General features: G+C 40.9%; 2 protein-coding genes across 2 annotated transcripts in view; one reads left to right on the forward strand and one right to left on the reverse strand.

The window, feature by feature from the left end:
• LOC103001617 (myotubularin-related protein 8) overlaps positions 1–13,135 on the reverse strand; it is a 143,745-nt gene extending 130,610 nt beyond the window's left edge. Inside the window, exon 1 of the mRNA XM_057537639.1 lies at positions 13,013–13,135. Coding sequence (XP_057393622.1) covers positions 13,013–13,036 — 24 coding nt within the window. The 5' untranslated portion in view covers positions 13,037–13,135. The remainder of the gene's footprint in view (positions 1–13,012) is intronic.
• A 5,259-nt stretch (positions 13,136–18,394) lies between these two features.
• Positions 18,395–18,787, forward strand: LOC130706252 (profilin-2-like). Its single transcript, XM_057537640.1, has one exon. The coding sequence runs from the start codon at positions 18,395–18,397 to the stop codon at positions 18,785–18,787; it is 393 nt and encodes a 130-aa protein (XP_057393623.1).
• Positions 18,788–19,158: the final 371 nt, after the last annotated feature.

Genomic DNA, 19,158 nt, shown 5'->3' on the forward strand with positions numbered 1-19,158 from the left:
GGAGGTTACATCCCAGGGAGAGGACTGGGGTTCGCTGCGTGAACACAGCCTGAAGGGGGCTAGTGCACCACAGCTAGCCAGGAGGGAGTCTGGGAAAAACTCTGGAACAGCCTAAGAGGCAAGAGACCATTGTTTCGGGGTGCACGAGGAGAGAGGATTCAGAGCACTGCCCAAAAGAGCTCCAGAGATGGGCACGAGCTGCGGCTATCAGCGCAGACACCAGAGATGGGCATGAGATGCTAAGGCTGCTGCTGCAGCCACCAAGAAGCCTGTGTGCAAGCACAGGTCACAATACACACCTCCCCTCCTGGGAGCCTGTGCAGCCCACCACTGCCAGGGTCCCGTGATCCAAGGACAACTTCCCCGGGAGAACACATGGCATGCCACAGGCTGTTGCAACATGACACCAGCCTCTGCCACCTCAGGCTCGCCCCGCATACCGTACCCCTCCCTCCCCCCAGCCTGAGTGAGCCAGAGACCCCTAATCAGCTGCTACTTTAACCCCGTCCTGTCTGAGCGAAGAACAGATGCACTCAGGCGACCTACATGCAGAGGTGGGACCAAATCCAAAGCAAAACCCCAGGAGCTGTGCGAACAAGGAAGAGAAAGGGAAATCTCGCCCAGCAGCCTCAGGAGCAGCCGATTAAATCTCCACAATCAACTTGATGTACACTGCATCTCTGGAATACCTGAATAGACAATGAATCATCCCAAAATTAAGGTGATGGACTTTAGGAGCAACTGCAGACTTGGGGTTTGCTTTCTGCATCAAATTTGTTTCTGGTTTTATGTTTATCTTATTTTAGTACTTAAAGTTTATTATCATTGGTAGATTTGTTTAATGATTTGGCTGCTCTCTTCCTTTTCTTTTATATATAGATATATATATTGTTCTCCTTTTTCTCTTTCTGTAGCTGTGTATGTATATGCTTCTTTGTGTGATTTTCTCTCTATAGCTTTGCTTTTACCATTTGTCCTAGAGTTCTGTCTGTCCCTTTTTTATTTATTTTTCTTAGTATAGCTTTTAGTGCTTGTTATCATGGGTGGATTTGTTTTTTGGTATGGTCGCTCTCTTCATTCTTTCTTTCTTTGCTTTTCTTTTCTTTATTACTTTTTAATTTTTTATTTTTAATAGCTTTTAAAAAAATTTTACCTTAATAACTTTATTTTATCTGTTTTTTTTCTTTCTTTTTTTCTCCATTTTCTTCAGAGCTGTGTGGCTGACAGGGTCTTGGTGCTCCAACCGGGTGTCAGGCCTGTGCCTCTGAGGTGGGAGAGCCGACTTTAGGACACTGGTCAAACATAGACCTCCAGGCTCAACGTAATATCAAATGGCAAAAGCTCGCCCAGAGATCTCCATCTCAACGTAAGACCCAGCACCGCTCAACGACTAGCAAGCTACAGTGTGGACACCTTATGCCAAACAACTAGCAAGACAGGAACACAACCCCACCCATTAGCAGAGAGGCTGCCTAAAATCATAATGAGGTCACAGACACCTCAAAACACACAACCGGATGCAGCCCTGCCCACCAGAAAGACAATATTCAGCCTCATCCATCAGAAGACAGGGACCAGTCCCCTCCACCAGGAAGCCGACACGACCCACTGAACCAAAATTCGCCACTGGGGGCAGACACCAAAAACAACAGGAACTACAAACCTGCAGCCTGTGAAAAGGAGATGCCAAACACAGTAAGTTAAGCAAAATGAGAAGACAGACAAACACACAGCAGATGAAGGAGCATGGCAAAAACCTACCAAACCAAACAAATGCAGAGGAAATAAGCAGTCTACCTGAAAAAGAATTCAGAGTAACGACAGTAAAGCTGATCCAAAATCTTGGAAATAGAATGGAGAAAATATAAGTAATGTTTAACAAGAACCTTGAAGAACTAAAGAGCAAAAAAAACAAGAATGAACAACACAATAAATGAAATTAAAAATTATCTAGAAGGAATCAATAGCACTATAAGTGAGGCAGAAGAATGGATAAGTGACCTGGAAGATAAAATAGTGGAAATAACTACCGCAGAGCAAAATAAACAAAAAAGAATGAAAAGAATTGAGCACAGTCTCAGAGACCTCTAGGACAACATTAAATGCACCAACAGTGGAATTATAGGGGTCCCAGAAGAAGAAAAGAAAAGGAAAGGGACTGAGAAAATATTTGAACAGATTATAGTTGAAAACTTCCCTAAAATGGGAAAGGAAATAGTCAGTCAAGTCCAGGAAGTGCAGAGAGTCCCATACAGGATAAATCCAAGGAGAAACACGCCAAGACACATATTAATCAAACTACCAAAAATTAAATACAAAGAAAAAATATTAAAAGCAGTAAGGGAACAACAACAAAAAACACACAAAGGAATCCCCATAAAGTTAACAGCTGACCTTTCAGCAGACACTCTGCAAGCCAGAAGGGAGTGGCAGGACATATTTAAAGTAGTGAAAGGGAAAAACCTACAACCAAGATCACTCTACACAGCAAGGATCTCATTCAGATTAGATGGAGAAATTAAAATGTTTACAGACAAGCAAAAGCTAAGAGAATTTAGCACCACCAAACCAGCTTTACAACAAATGCTAAAGGAAAGTCTTTAGGCAGGAAACACAAGAGAAGAAAAAGACCTACAATACCAAACCCAAAACAATTAAGAAAATGGTAATCAGAGCATACATATCGACAACTACCTTAAATGTAAATGGAATAAATGTTCCCACCAAAAGGCACAGACTGGCTGAATGGATAAAAAATCAAGACCCGTATATATGCTGTCTACACCAGACCCACTTCAGACCTAGGGACACATACAGACTGAAAGTGAATGGATGGAAAAAGATATTCAATGCAAATGAAATCAAAAGAAAGCTGGAGTAGAAATTCTCATATCAGACAAAATAGACTTTAAAATACAGACTATTACAAGAGACAAAGAAGGACACTACATAATGATCCAGGGATCAATCGAAAAAGAAGATATAACAATTGTAAATATTTATGCATCCAACATAAGAGCACCTCAATACATAAGGCAAATGCTAACAGATATAAAAGGGGAATTGAACAGTAACACAATCATAGCAGGGGACTTTAACTCCCCACTTTCACCAATGGATGGATCATCCAAAATGAAAATAAATAAGGAAACACAAGCTTTAAATAATACATTAAACAAGATGAACTTCATTGATACTTATAGGACATTCCATCCAAAAACAACAGAATACACTTTCTTCTCAAGTGCTCATGGAACATTCTCCAGGATAGACCATATCTTGGGTCACAAATCAAGCCTTGGTAAATATAAGAAAATTGAAATCATATCAAGTATCTTTCCCAACCACAAGGCTATGAGACTAGATATCAATTACAGGAAATAATCTGTAAAATATACAAACACATGGAGGCTAAACAATACAATACTAAATAACCAAGAGATAACTGAAGAAATCAAAGAGGAAAAAAAAATTTCAAGAAACAAATGACAATGAAAACAAGATGACCCCAAACCTATGGGATGCAGCAAAAGCAGTTCTAAGAGGGAAGTTTATAGCAATACAAACCTACCTCAAGAAACAAGAAACATCTCAAATAAACAACCTGACCTTACACCTAAAGCAACTGGAGAAAGAAGAACAAAAAACCCCAAAGTTAGCAGAAGGAAAGAAATCATAAAGATCAGATCAGAATAACTGAAAAAGAAATGAAGGAAACAATAGCAAAGATCAATAAAACTAAAGGCTGGTTCTTTGAGAAGATAAAGAAAATTGATAAACCATTAGCCAGACTCATCAAGAAAAAAAGGGAGAAGACTCAAATCAATAGAGTTAGAAATGAAAACGGAGAAGTAACAACTGACACTGCAGAAATACAGAGGATCATGAGAGATTACTACAAGCCAAAAAAATGGACAACCTGGAAGAAGTGGACAAACTCTTAGAAAAGCACAACCTTCTGATACTGAACAAGGAAGAAACAGAAAATATAAACACACCAGTCAGAAGCACTGAAATTGAGATGGTGATTAAAAATCTTCCAACAAACAAAAGCCCACAACCAGATAGCTTCACAGGCAAATTATATCAAACATTTAGAGAAGAGCTAACACCTATCCTTCTCAAACCCTTCCAAAATATAGCAGAGGGAGGAACACTCCCAAACTCATTCTACGAGGCCACCATCACCCTGATACCAAAACCAGACAAAGATGTCACAAAGAAAGAAAACTACAGGCCAATATCACTGATGAACATAGATGCAAAAATCCTCAACAAAATACTAGCAAACAGAATCCAACAGCACATTAAAAGGATCATACACCATGATCAAGTTGAGTTTATCCCAGGAATGCAAGGATTCTTCAATATACGCAAATCAATCAACGTGATACACCATAGTAACAAATTGAAGGAGAGAAACCATATAATCATCTCAATAGATGCAGAAAAAGCTTTCAACAAAATTCAACACCCATTTATGATAAAAACCCTCCAGAAAGTAGGCAGAGAGGGAACTTATCTCAACATAATAAAGGCCATATATGACAAACCCACAGCCAACATCGTTCGCAATGGTGAAAAACTGAAACCATTTCCATTAAAGTCAGGAACAAGACAAGGTTGCCCACTCTCACTGCTATTATTTAACATAGTTTTGGAAGTTTTAGCCACAGCAATCAGAGAAGAAAAAGAAATAAAAGGAATCCAAATAGGAAAAGAAGAAGTAAAGCTGTCACTGTTTGCAGATGACATGATACTATACATAGAGAATCCTAAAGATGCTACCAGAAAACTACTAGAGCTAATCAATGAATTTGGTAAAGTAGCCAGATACAAAATCAATGCACAGAAATCTGTTGCATTCCTATACACTAATGATGAAAAATCTGAATGAGAAATTAAGGAAACACTTCCATTTAACACTGCAACAAAAAGAATAAAATACCTAGGAATAAACCTACCTAAGGAGACAAAAGACCTGTATGCAGAAAACTATAAGACACTGATGAAAGAAATCAAAGATGATACAAACAGATGGAGAGATATACCATGTTCTTGGATTGGAAGAATCAACATTGTGAAAATGACTATACTACCCAAAGCAATCTACAGAGTCAATGCAATCCCTATCAGACTACCAATGGCATCTTTCATAGAACTAGAAATAATTTCACAGTTTGTATGGAAACACAAAAGACCCCAAATAACCAAAGCAATCTTGAGAAAGAAGAACGGAGCTGGAGGAATCAGGCTCCCAGACTTCAGACTATACTACAAAGCTACAGTGATCAAGACAGTATAGTACTGGCACAAAAAGAGAAATATAGATCAATGGAACAGGATAGAAAGCCCAAAGATAAACCTACACACTTATGGTCAATTAATCCACAACAAAGGAGGCATGAATATACATTGGAGAAAAGACAGTGTCTTCAACAAGTGGTGCTGGGAAAACTGGACAGCTACATGTAAAAGAATGAAATTAGAACACTCCCTAACACCATACACAAAAATAAACTCAAAATGGATTAAAGACCTAAATGTAAGGCTGGACACTATAAAACTCTCAGAGGAAAACATAGGCAGAACATTCTTTGACAAAAGTCACAGCAATCTCTTTCTTGAACTGCATTCTAGAGTAATGAAAATAAAAACAAAAACAAAGAAAAGAAACCTAACAAAACTTAAAAGCTTTTGCATAGCAAAGGAAACCATAAATAAGACAAAAAGATAACCCTCAGAATGGGAGAAAATATTTGCAAATGAAGCAATGGACAAGGGATTAATCTCCAAAATATATGAACAGCTCATAGAGCTCAATATCAAAAAAAAAAAACTCAATCAAAAAAATTGGCAGAAGACATAAATAGACATTTCTACAAAGAAGACACACATATGGCCAAGAGGGAAATGAAAAGATGCTCAACATCACTAATTATTAGAGAAATGCAAACCAAAAGTATAATGAGGTATCACCTCACACCGGTCAGAACGGCCAACATCAAAAAATCTACAAACAGTAAATGCTGGAGAGGGTGTGGAGAAAAGGGAACCCTCCTGCATTGTTGGTGGGAATGTTAATTGATACAGCCACTATTGAGAACAGTATGGAGATTCCTTAAAAAACTAAAAACAGAAGTACCATATGACCCAGCAATCCCACTACTGGGCAGATACTCTGAGAAAACCATAATTCAAAAAGACACATGCAACCCAATGTTCATTGCAGCACTCCTTACAATATCCAGGTCATGGAAGCAACCTAAATGTCCATCAACAGATGAATGGATAAAGAAGATGTGGCACATATATACAATGGAATATTACTCAGCCATAAAAAGAAACGAAATTGAGTTATTTGTAGTGAGGTGGATGGAGTTAGAGTCTGTCATACAGAGTGAAGTAAGTCAGAAAGAGAAAAACAAATACCATATGCTAACACATATATATGGAATCTAAGAAAAAAAAAAGGTCAAGAAGAACCTAGGGGCAAGATGGGAATAAAGACACAGACCTACTAGAGAATGGACTTGAGGATATGGGGAGGGGGAAGGGTAAGCTGTCACAAAGTGAGAGAGTGGCATGGACATATATACACTACCAAACATAAAATAGATAGCTAGTGGGAAGCAACCGCATAGCACAGGGAGATCAGCTCGGTGCTTTGTGACTACCTAGAGGGGTGGGATAGGGAGGGTGGGAGGGAGGGAGACGCAAGAGGGAAGAGATATGGGAACATATGTATAACTGATTCACTTTGCTATAAAGCAGAAACTAACACACCATTGTAAAGCAATTATACTCCAATAAAGATGTTAAAAAAAAAAGAAGATGTGGTACATATACACAATGGAATATTACTTAGCCACAAAAAGAAACATATGGGGTCATTTGTAGAGACATGGATGGACCTAGAGACTGTCATACAGAGTGAAGTAAGTCAGAAAGAGAAAAACAAATATCGTATATTAACACATATATGTGGAATCTAGAAAAATACTACAGAAGGACTTGTCTGCAAGGCAGAAACAGACACACAGACATAGAGAACAAATGTACGGACGCTAACGTGAAAGTGGGGGTGGGATGAATTGGGACATTGATATATATATATATATATACACTAATATATATAAAATAGATAACTAATGAGAACCTGCTGTATAGCATAGGGAACTCTACTTAATGCTCTGTAGTGACCTAAATGCGAAGGAAATCCAAAAAAAGAGGGGATATATGTATATGTATAGGTGATTCCCTTCACTGTACAGCAGAAACTAACACAACAATGTAAACCAACTCTGCTCCAATAAAAAAAAAAAATGGCGCCAAACATTAAAAAAAATGGGCAGAAGACCTCAATAGACATTTCTCCAAAGAAGACAGATATATGGCCAACAAACACATGAAAAGATGCACAACATCACTAATTATTAGAGAAATGCAAATCAAAACTACAGTGAGGTATCACCTCACACTGGTTAGAATGGCCAGCATCAAAAAATTTACAAACAATAAATGCTGGAGAGGGTGTGGAGAAAGGGAACCCTACACTGTTGGAGGAAATGTAAATTGGTACAGCCACTATGGAGAACAGTATGGAGGTTCCTTATAAAACTAAAAGTAGCAGTAACATATGACTCAACAATCCCACTCCTGGGCATATACCTGGAGAAAACCATAATTCAAAAAGATACACGCACCCCAATGTTCATTGCAGCACTATTTACAATAGCCAGGACATGGAAACAACCTAAATGCCCATCAACAGAGGAATGGATAAAGAAGATGTGGTGCATATATACAATGGAATATTACTCAGCCATAAAAGTGAACGAAATTGCGTCATTTGTAGAGACATGGATGGACCTAGGGACTGTTATACAGAGTGAAGTAAGTCAGAAAGAGAAAAACAAATATCGTATATTAATGCAGATATTTGGAATCCAGAAAAATGGTATAGATGAACTTATTTGCAAAGGAGAAATAGAGACACAGACGTAGAGAATATGGATACCAAGGGGGGAATGGGGAGTGGGATGGATTGGGAGATTGGGATTGACATATATACACTACTATGTATAAAATAGATAACTAATGAGAACAGACTGTATAGCACAGGGAACTCTACTCAAGGCTATGTGGTGACCTAAATGGGAAGGAAATCTAAGGAAGAGGGGATATATGTATACATGTGGCTGAATCACTTTGCTGTACAGCAGAAACTAACACAACATTGTAAAGCAACTATTCTCCAATAAAAGAAAAAAGGATATTATTAGAGATGGGCAATTGCATGCTACAGCTAAGTAACAGACGTGGTTTTCTGAAGGATGCACATTTGATCAACTTACTGGGCTTTGGTATAAGCCAATGGCCACCCTCCTCTTTCTGAAGCCACTCAAGAAACCATACTAAAATTAATACATTAAGTGACTCATTGGGGGAACTGATAAAATGATAGCCTGGGGAAAACAATACTTTTGGAAACCTTCTCCCAAAGTAGAAGCTGAAATATGTCAGAGGTGTCAGATCTGTCCTAAGTATAACCCAGAAAAACCTATTTATACTTCTCAGAACCACTTTCCTTTGCCTCCTGGTCCCTTTGCTATCTGTCAACTGGGTGTTATCTACCTGTCTCCCTCTCAAGGATACAAATATGTTCTGATGATGGTGTGCATGTATTCCCATTTGGTGGAAGCCTTTCCTTGCAGACGTGCAACTCCCCTTACAGTGGCCAATATTGTTGGAAAGGATTATTCTTAATTGGGGAATCCCCCTGCAATTACATAGTGATAATGGTGTCCATTTCACTGGACAAATTCTAAATGCTGTTTGTGAAATCTGGCCTATACTACCACATTTCCACTGTGCTATCCTCCTCAATCTTCTGGTCTAATGGAAAGAACAAATGACATAATCGAGACCTAACTAGCAAAAATCTCTGAGGCCTTCGGCCTTCCTTGGCCTAAATTGCTACCCATAGTTCTGGTAAACTTAATATCTATAACCTTTCGAAAACACAAACTGTAACCATTTGAAAAAATTATTGAAAAACCCATGATTCTTGACTCAGGACTATATAAGCCCCTTCTAGTCAAGGGAGATCTTTTACATTATTGTCAGTCTCATTAAGGCTCTAAAAAAATGAGCACCTGGTTGAAAACTTTTTCCACAGTGAGCTCCTGGGAGATGGAGATACAGAACACCACAATTTAAAAACAGTGGACTATGTTTATTGGAAAAGACGTATTTTAAAGGACTCCTTACAACCCAGATAGAAGGGACCCTATTAGGTACTTTTAACCAACACCCTGTGCTGCTAAACTTAAAGGCATTGATTCTTGGATTCATGTTTCCAATTTAAAAAAAAAGGCTTCCCCACCTGTGTGGGCCTCTGAAACAGTTGGAGACCTAAAGCTGAAATTGGCCCAGAAGTGACTCAGATGGCACCTAATGTAGATGGCTCTCCCAAGACTTTGGACAAGGCCGGTACTCTCCATGATCCTCACTGATGAAATCCCTCAAGTTACCCTCGTTCTAATTGCTGTCATCATAGAGTTGTTACATCTCCTTCATTATGTAATAACTGATGAGGCATCAAATTGCCTTTCCTTCTTATAGACATACTTTCAAGGAGTGAAAATTTTCATGAATAGGTTGATGTCCAGGAATTAAAGTTTAGAGGAAATGACCCTGGCCCTTTGGTCCTTCGATTTTGACTATGAAGGACTGGAGAATTGAACTTTTGGGACTCCTCCTTGAAGTTACAGTTTTATTAATGCGCTTTGCCCTATTACATACAGTGGGCATCCTCCATGAGTGGTAATTCTATCTTGCATTAACTTTGCTGGGAATAAGCCTCTGGCTCCAATTCTTGCCCATTCGATTAATCTATTCCGCTTGGGATTCTTTCACCAACCAAGACCAGGAGTTACCCTTAGTCTTCTTTATATTAAAAATGGTTGACTTTTCTTGGGATAGTTCTTTTACTAGAGTTATGTTATTATCTCTCTTATTATCCACCCAGGCTCCTTATGCCTGGGAAAATAATGCCTTATTCTGCATTTCCTAAAGTCTAGCCACTGGAGGAAATCTAACAGACTACTGGATATGCCAGCAGCACCCTAGATCATTCACTGAATACCCAGGATCCCCTTGCCTTGGCTATCTCCAATCTTACTGGTATCCCTCTACCATATCCTTTTCAGAATTAATCTATTCTCCAAGCATACCATGTTCATCTACTCAAATCCACAGTTCCCTTTCCTTGTTTGCCTTGTTTGGAGCCAGATAAACCCAGAATATTCCCTTAGGAACATGGGTTCCAACGAGGCCCTTTGGTTACTCGGAAACATCAGATCCAGCTTCCAAACACCCAACTTTACTTCACTGTGCAAAAACAAAACATATTCTCATGATAACCCCCATGTATTCCTACAAGGAAGGCTTCTAGGCTGCTCAAGTATAACCAACCCATGGTTGAATTTCACCTTTGACACCTCCTTTCTCTATGCTCCATCTATGTCTTTATTGATGGTTGGAAGAGTACCACCTGGGGGATGTCCTGCCCCAACACTCTAACCCCACGTTTTCAATGTGCTCTAGGACTTTTAATAGTTCCTTTGACTGTGTTAAATTCTTCAGAAATTACCAAATGGCACACACACTCTACTTTCTGCCTATGCCAAGAAACCCCTTCTGAGGGATTTCAAAGGTTCCCAAGAATTATTCAAACCACGTGGGGAGTTGGAGCCATTGACAAAATTATTCGAAATCTCTCTGCTACCATAGCAGACACAGCTAATGCCACAGCTAGAGCATTAAGTGCCCCAAAAGACTCCCTGAATTTGCTTGCTCATGTTGTGTTAGATAAAACATTTGCTTTGGATTACCTTCTTGCAGAACTTGGAGGTGTCTGTGTCATCTTAAATAACACCTGTTGTACTTGGATAAATGCCTCTGGTATAGTAGAAACTCAAATTAAGATCTTAACAAAAGAAGGCCAATTGACTTCATTCTGATAGTCTTAATACTCCCCTAATGTTTGATTTGTTTAGTTGGTTACCCTCAAACATTGGATCTTGGTTCAAAACTGTTCTGCAAACTGGGTTATTACTCTTAATAATTGTTGTCAGCTTCTTTATGTTGATAAAGTGCTTGCTTAAATTGATTACTTCTATACTTAGCCATTCTACTGCTCAGTTGATGTTCACACAAGTCAATAAACTCGAGGCAGCACAACATCACGGTGCCTCCAATGAATTTTACAATCCATCCATTGATGCATTCACACAACCACCCTCTAAGGGACATGATGGACCTGGAGCAGGCAACCAAGCCATTCTGGCTATGTGGGAATAAGAATTGCTCCAATGATGTTTTCTTCAGGAAAAAGCATGGGCAAAAGGGGGAAATGTGAAAAGAACTATGTCAGGAATGACTAAGACATGACCTGAGGACCTCCATGTTTGCTGCCCATGCTGGACTTTTGCTGAACACTCTAAATTAAAACTGCTAAAGAGTTGATGAGTTGCTAAAAGGAAAGAATAATGCTGAGAACCGGACTTTATCTGGCCTAAGAAAACATAACTTTCCCTAGTAATGAATGAGATGCATTCCATAACTCAATCTTATGTACAGAATAATTTTACCCTCCAATCCAAATTGTTGGTAAACAACTTGTATAAGCCTGCATTGACGTCCCTCTTTTCCTCTAAAACCCTGGCCATTTCCTCTAGTGGGACACTATTCTGGTTTCTTCCAGACTTTCTGTGATCCCTGAATTGCAATTCTAAGATCCCAAATAAACTACCTTTTTGCCTCTTTACAGTTAGTGATCCTTAATGGTTGATACAAAAAAAGCTTAGTTACAAAAAAGCTTTCACACACATCCTTTTATTTAGTCCTTACAACCACCCTGTGAAGTGAGGAGAACAAATTTCATTATCCCCATTTGGTAAAGGAGGAAAGACAGTCTCAGAGAGGTTAATAAATTTGTCCAAAGTCATAAGCTACTAGTTGAGGGGACCAGCATTCTAACTCGAGTCTTCCGGCTTCAAAATCCGTGCTCTTTCGATTACAACATACTGGGCTTTTATGTGTGTGTCAATTAGCCTGGGCCACATCTGTTATGATGGATAGAAAAAAATTAAGCAGAGACTAGTTGTAACTCTTCTCTGATCCTCAGCCTGATAGTAGAAAGAAAACTGACAGGAGGGACATGGAATTCGAATAGAAAGAGGCTGGAGTTGGGGAGGGAAAGAGTAGGCTCTGGAAAGAAAAGAAGTAGAAGAGGCTCTAACTGGGGGGTCAGCTATACACAGATGCCAGCTGGCCTGGCAATGTCACCTCTCGGGTTTTCCTTCCCGGCTGAGCAAGGCCAGGTCCACTCTGCTACACCTCCTTCCTTTCTCATAGCCCACCTTGGGGCTGGACAGATGCTTTTGCCCCCAAAACCCACACATGCATGCGGGGGGGCTGGGGTGGGGGTGATGGTGGTGGTCTAGGCAACTGCTGGGGCAGGTCAGGGGCAGGAGTCAAAAGGAGAGTAGGGAAACGCTGGATAAAGGAAGTAACTCTCCAGGAGGCAATGCCAAGTGCGGTGCTCAAGAAAGGCTGTTACAACTGCAGGGAGTGTATATAAAAGGCTGGAGTAAAGGCGTGTGTGAGGTAACGACTGGGGAGCCGGGAGGAGCTGGGGTCGGAGGGACAGGTCAGGGAGGGACCCGGCAGGCAAGCACCCGGCGCGGGGTCGGCGTCACGTGAGAGGACGGTTGGCACAGGACCACCTCTCCTTCGCGCCGCAGCCGCCAGCAGGCGGATCCCAAAGAGAAGAAAGTTCAGATTGGGTGAAAGAGGGTGTGAACCGAGGAATATCACTCGGGTCCCGCGCGGAAGAGGGCGTCAAAGAGCACCCTGAGAAGGCTTGAGGGGGCGTGCCTGGGCTCACGGCTGAGCACCGAGAGGGAGCCTACAGCTCCCAGCCTCGCCGAACTCTTCTCCTTACCTTGGGCACCGTGATATGGTCCATGACCGCGGTTCCCGCCACCCGAATGCCTCACCGCTCCTCAGGCTGCTGCCGCCACAACCGTTCTACTTGCCTCCTTGCCCAACCCAGGTTCCAGCTCCCGCCCTCCCCGTACTGGATCAAGCTCTCGTCACCTGATCCTCGCGGAGGCTCCTATCGCGAAACTTCGCCCATGGCCGCTCCCGCCATCTTGCTTCCTGGCAAATGCCCTTTTCTTTGGGGGAGCCTGTCAAAATGCCATTCCTTTGGCAGGGGAAACTGCTAAATATACATTCTAGCTCTCTAAGAACACTTAGTTTAAATAAAATCCAGTGATTGTGAGCTTTTTCATATTTTTTAAGTGCAAAGCTACTAAGAATGTAGACAGGAGGCAAAACAGTGACATATTAGTTAGGCTCACAAATATTTCTAGGACTGTTTCCTTTTTCTTAAGATTAAAAAACAACAACAGATTGTTCTAGCTCAGACTCCAGGTTTGGCCGGGGAGTTCTTAAGTCCAAGGCTCGAGTGCTGACACCCTTCTCACATCCCATGATGCTGTAAGGATTCTGAGCACCAATATCATTCCACTACTATTTAATGTTAACAGCAATGCACCAGGCAGAGATAATACAGACTGCCTTGTGGTGATGACTGGTTTTCTGAAGAGTTTCCTGTGAGACCTTGGGCAAGTCACTGTAGAATATTTTTGAAATGGTTTATAAGCATTTCCTCCTTCCCCTTATCCAGGGGGAGCCTACTACCATCAATCTAGTTAAAGCCTGGACTATTACAGTAGCCTCATAACTTTTGTCATCACAGATGTGGGGAAAGGACCAAGGACCCACTGGACCACCTCTCAGATGAGATGCACTTACTCAGTAGTGTTCTCTGAATCAGACTTGTGATGGCCAAAACAACAGTCTGGGAGTTGGAAAACCTGGGTTTTTTTGTTTGTTTTTAACATCTTTATTGGAGTATAATTGCTTTACAATGTTGTGTTAGTTTCTGCTGTATAACAAAGTGAATCAGCAATACGTATACATATATCCCCATATCCCCTCCCTCTTGCATCTCCCTCCCACCTTCCCTATCCCACCCATCTAGGGGGTCACAAAGCACCGAGCTGATCTCCCTGTGCGATGCAGCTGCTTCCCACTAGCTATCTATTTTACATTTGGTAGTGTATATATGTCAATGGAAAACCTGGGTTTTACTTTCAGGTCTGCCACTAACTTGCTGTGTGACCTTGAGCAAATCATGTCACCTCTCTGGGCCTTAAGTTGACCAAGGTTACAATGAGGGTATTGGCCACAGTTTGTAGGGTCATTTCTACCTCACTGTTGTGATGTTATGGTTTGAAATATCACCTTCCCTACAAAGTGATTTTTTCTTCTTTTAGTATCCATAACATTTGCTAGTTAAACTACTCATTCATCATATTTTGCTTTTTTCCCTAGCCTAAAAGCCCTTCCCTCAATCCATGACCCGAGTATCGCTTCACTTCCCCGTCTTCAGAACATACTCACTGCATGCTAAACACTCCTCTCAATTGGCTCTTTTACAATCATCCTGAACTCCAGTTGCTGCATCCAATAGCTCTTCGCAGTGTTCAATCTCCATTTGTTTTGCAGCTTTTTACACTGTTGATTCACTTTCCTTTTTGACATTCTCTCTTCCCTTGGCCTTTATTATAAAGCAGACTCATTGCTGGCATCACTCAGTATTCCTTTTCTGCCTTCCTCCCAACTCCTCTTTGCCCTTATTTATCCATTTCCCTGGCTTCTGTCCTCATTCTTCTACTCTTTCTGTTTTCTTTCCCTTGGTAATCTTGATCTCATTCTCAAGTTATATCCTTATCCACTGGTAGGGTACTCCCAAATTTACATCTCAAGTCCTGTGACCCTTCTCCTGTGCTCAAGTTTGGAACTTCCAACTCTCCCCTGAGAGTTCCAGTTTGGTGTTCCGGCTAGCACATTAAAGGCATCACGACTGAAAACAAACTCCTCATCTTTTACACCTTCCTCCTACCTCTTGCCCTCTCCCACTTCTGCCACCGGCTCTTTCTCAAGTTTTCTTTATCCCTAGTAATGCCACCATCATATACTCAGTTACTTAGACTTTAACCTCATATCCATGCTGTTTAGGATAGTTAAAAGGAGTATGGACTTCAGGTTAAAATTTCGACTCTGCTATTTGCTAATGGTATATGACCCTGGACAAGTTACACAACATCTCTGAGTCTCAGTTTTCTCATCTGTAAACCAAGTCTAGTAAGGTGCTTGTGAGGATTCAAAGAAGTAACGTATATCAGGTACCAGGAACATCATAAGGGCACAATGAATATTGGCGGTTACCTTCCCTTCCTCAACTCAGTTATTAAATATTTCTGTTCTCCTCTCTCTCAGATCATTACCCTGCTTCCTTGTTCACTGATAAAATAGAAGGCATCAAAAAGGAACTTCCACATCCTCCCACAACCAAATCTAATTGCTGCTCTGCATGTGAACCCATATAATCTTCCTTCAATGAATCAACTGTTCCCGAGCCTTCCTAAGGCAACTCCTCCACTTGTCCACTCAATTGCATACTCCCTCCACTACTAAATTGTCCCTTCTTTCCTTTATCATAAAACATTCCCACTTTACCAGATCATTTCCATCAGCACAAGAACATGTTTATAATAACATGTTTATTTCCAATTTTAAAAAACCCTTTCTTGACCCACATTCCTCTCCCCCACCTACCATCCCCTACCCCATTTCTCTATTGTACCTTATAGCAAAATTCCTCCAAATATTTGTCTAAATTATCTACTTCCACTTCTTTTTCTCTCCTCCCATTCTCTCTTGAAAACACTCTAATCAGGTTTTACCCCCACCACTCCAACAAACTGTCCTTGTCAGGGTTACCAGTAATCTCCATATTGCAAAATCCAATGGGTAATCCTCAGATTTCTTTTCCTCTCAGGAGTATTTGATCACTCCCTTCCCCTTGATACATTTTTTTTCACTTGGTTTCAGAGACACTGCTCTCTCTCCTACTTCTCTGACATCTCTTTCCCAATCTCCTTTGCTATTTCTCCCTTATCTTACCTTCTTTATATGTTGGAATGCTGTCAGGGCTAAGACCTTGGTCCTCTTCTCTATTTACACTTATTCCCTGGGTGCTGTCATCCAGTCTCATGCCTTTAAATACCATATTTGCAAAAAACTTCCAAAATTTTATCTCTATTCCTGATCCATCCTGTTAACTCTTAAACTTATATAATATCCAACAGCATACTGACATGTCTACTTGGATGTCTTAGAGGCACCTCAAACTTACCATATCCAAAGCAGAATTTTTTATTTCTACCGATCATCTCCTCAAATCTGCTCTTTTTATAATATATCTCATATCAGAAATTGGCAACTCCAGTTGTTTAGGACAAAAGCCTTGGAGACATTCTCTTTCTTTCATGCCCCATACTCAACTCATCATCAAATCCTATTAGCTCTTCTTTCAAAATATTCCAAATCTAACCACTTCTCACCCTTGTATTCTGGCCCCAACCTCTATTTATCTAGCCTGGATTATTGTCATAGTCTAGTCTCCATGTTTTGGCCCTGGTTCCCCTAGCATCTATTCTCTACATAGCATCTTCTAGACTCTAGAATCTATAGAAACGTCTCTCCTTTGCTTAAAACCTACCAGTGGCTCCCCATCTCAGAGTAAAAGCCAAATCCTTACATGGCCTATGAAGCCTTACATATGATCTAAGCCTAGTGCCTCTCTGACTATACCTTCTATCACCCTTTTCTTTCTCTGTTTATGTCATATTGATCTTGTTCTTTCTCAAATATACCAGACATGCTCCTGCCTCACGAGCACTTGCTGTTCCCTCTGCTTAGAATGCTCTTCCCCCAGAAATCCACATGTTCACTCCCTCATCTCTGTCAGGACTCTGATCAAATGTCACAATATCAGAGAATCCTTACTCGAGCACCTCATATTAAATAAAACCACCACCACTTCTTCCCCAGCATTCTCTATCTTCTTAACCTTTTTTCTTTATAGTTATCAGCACCACCTGATATGCTATAAATGTCTTTGTCAGTTATTTGTCTCCCCCTCTAGGATGTCAGCTTCATGAGGGCAGGGACTTTCTGTCCACTGCTAGATCTCCAAAGTCTAGGACAGACCTGGAACACAGTAGGTACTCAATAAATATTTGTTGAATAAATGAATTTTCTAAACTATCCCAGATTTTCTCCACCATTAACTTTAACCATTCCTCCTAACATTCCCTCCTTAAGGCAAGTTAGTGTCATTTCAGAGGAAATTAAGATACAGATGGTGACTTGTCAAAGGTTGCAGAAGAGTCACATGTCAGATTGGACCCCCACAGGAGTAGAGAAAGCCTGGGACTAAGAGGAAAAATATGGAAGAAGAAAGTATTAGACTTGTAAAATATTTTCTGTGAAAGGGATACTATTATCTATTATTTATTTGTTTTCTGCCATTACGATATCAACTCCATGAGGTTTTTCTCTGTGCACTGCTGTACCCCAGTGCCTAGAAAAATACTTGGCACATAGCTAATGCTTGATAAATACTTGCTGAATGACTAAATGAAAATGAATTACTCTAGACTCACAGCTGGTGTGGGCCAGAGGGTAAACAACTAAAGGGAAAGAGTCTGAAGGCAAGGAAATCATTAGGAGGCTATTACGTTCATCCCCCAAAGGTTGTAAGCCAGTGAGCCTGTGGGCTTTTTGACTTTGTACCTAGAGCTCAGATCTTAGATTAGCCAACGTCTGAGATACTAGTTGCCACACTAAACCTCACCTGTCCTGCTTTATATGCAAACCTCCAACTCAGTTATTACCCACTTATTTTCTACTTTGAGGGATTTTCTGCTATTAGGGGTTGGTGTTCTTCCCATGGTATCCTAGGGAAGTAAGTAGGTGTGCTTTGCCCCAATATCTCACTAGCTGGAGATATAACCTAAGAAAGCTACTGCCAAAAGTCATCCGTGAAGCGGTGCATTATGACTATTTAACGAGCCACAGAGCCTTTGTGACCTCACTCCTGCTCCAGAGGTAGCTTGATAAGTCACAGCAGAGGGCAGTTGGGGCATAACTTCACACAAGTCATCAAGACCTCCTCCACCTTGCTGCTGGGGAGAAGCCATCAGAAAGAGACTGTATTTTTAGCTTATTTCAGTTTCAGTTTATCAGTCATCTTGGGCCAACTACCGACAAACTTCTTTTGAAGACCAACTTGCCAGAAAGCACTTTTTTCATCTTTCAGATACAGCTTACTTGAATCATGCAGTGCATAGGGGGTATCAGTGAAGAAGTCTGGTAAGACTGCATCATCCTCTTCCTACAAACTGGAATGTGCTGTGATGCAGCGATAATCACCAATTCCCCACCCTGGTTGTTAGCTTCTTATCCTGAAGGCAACTTGTTCCAATTGACCCAGGAAGAAATTCAGATCTTGCTAGTGAAAGAGGAGAGAGAGAAGTTGTTTCTTCGGGGAATCACCCTTGCAGGGACCAAATGTTTGTTGACCCGGGACAACCTGTACACTGAGGGCAACAATACCATGGACCTCCACACCAAAGGCCAGAGTTGGGGCAACCAGGCAGTGACAGTAGTTCAGATCGAGTCTGTATACCTTGTGGTGATGGGACACCAAGGAACAGAAGGAGGGTCTCTCAACCTCAAGGCTTTCAAGATGGCGGGTTACATCAGAGAGGCCATTCATCAACTCCTGGCCCATTTCTAACTAAATAAAAATGCACTGGTGTTTGACCTGGAATTTGAATTCAGTGTTATCTGATTCACCTTCTAGATTAACATAGTCTTGAGGAAAATAAAAGGAGATCCCAGATCAGGTTTGGAGATGTGCGTGTGTGTGTGTGTGTGTGTGTGTGTGTGTTAGGAGAGGGGCAGATTGGGGAGTGAGTATTCAAGCATTTGTTTTTTTGCACATTTTTTACACCTAGAACACAATCCCTCCCTTCTCAACACTTGGAAGGAAGAGTAGTGGACTGGGAAGTAGAAAATCTTGGTTGTGCTCCCAAATTTTTCCTGACTTACTATATTTTTCTCTGGGCCTCAGTTTCCTTATCTGTACAATGAGGAGTGCACTATGTC

The sequence above is a fragment of the Balaenoptera acutorostrata genome, chromosome X (genome assembly GCF_949987535.1).
Source record: "Balaenoptera acutorostrata chromosome X, mBalAcu1.1, whole genome shotgun sequence".
NCBI classification, from domain to species: domain Eukaryota; kingdom Metazoa; phylum Chordata; class Mammalia; order Artiodactyla; family Balaenopteridae; genus Balaenoptera; species Balaenoptera acutorostrata.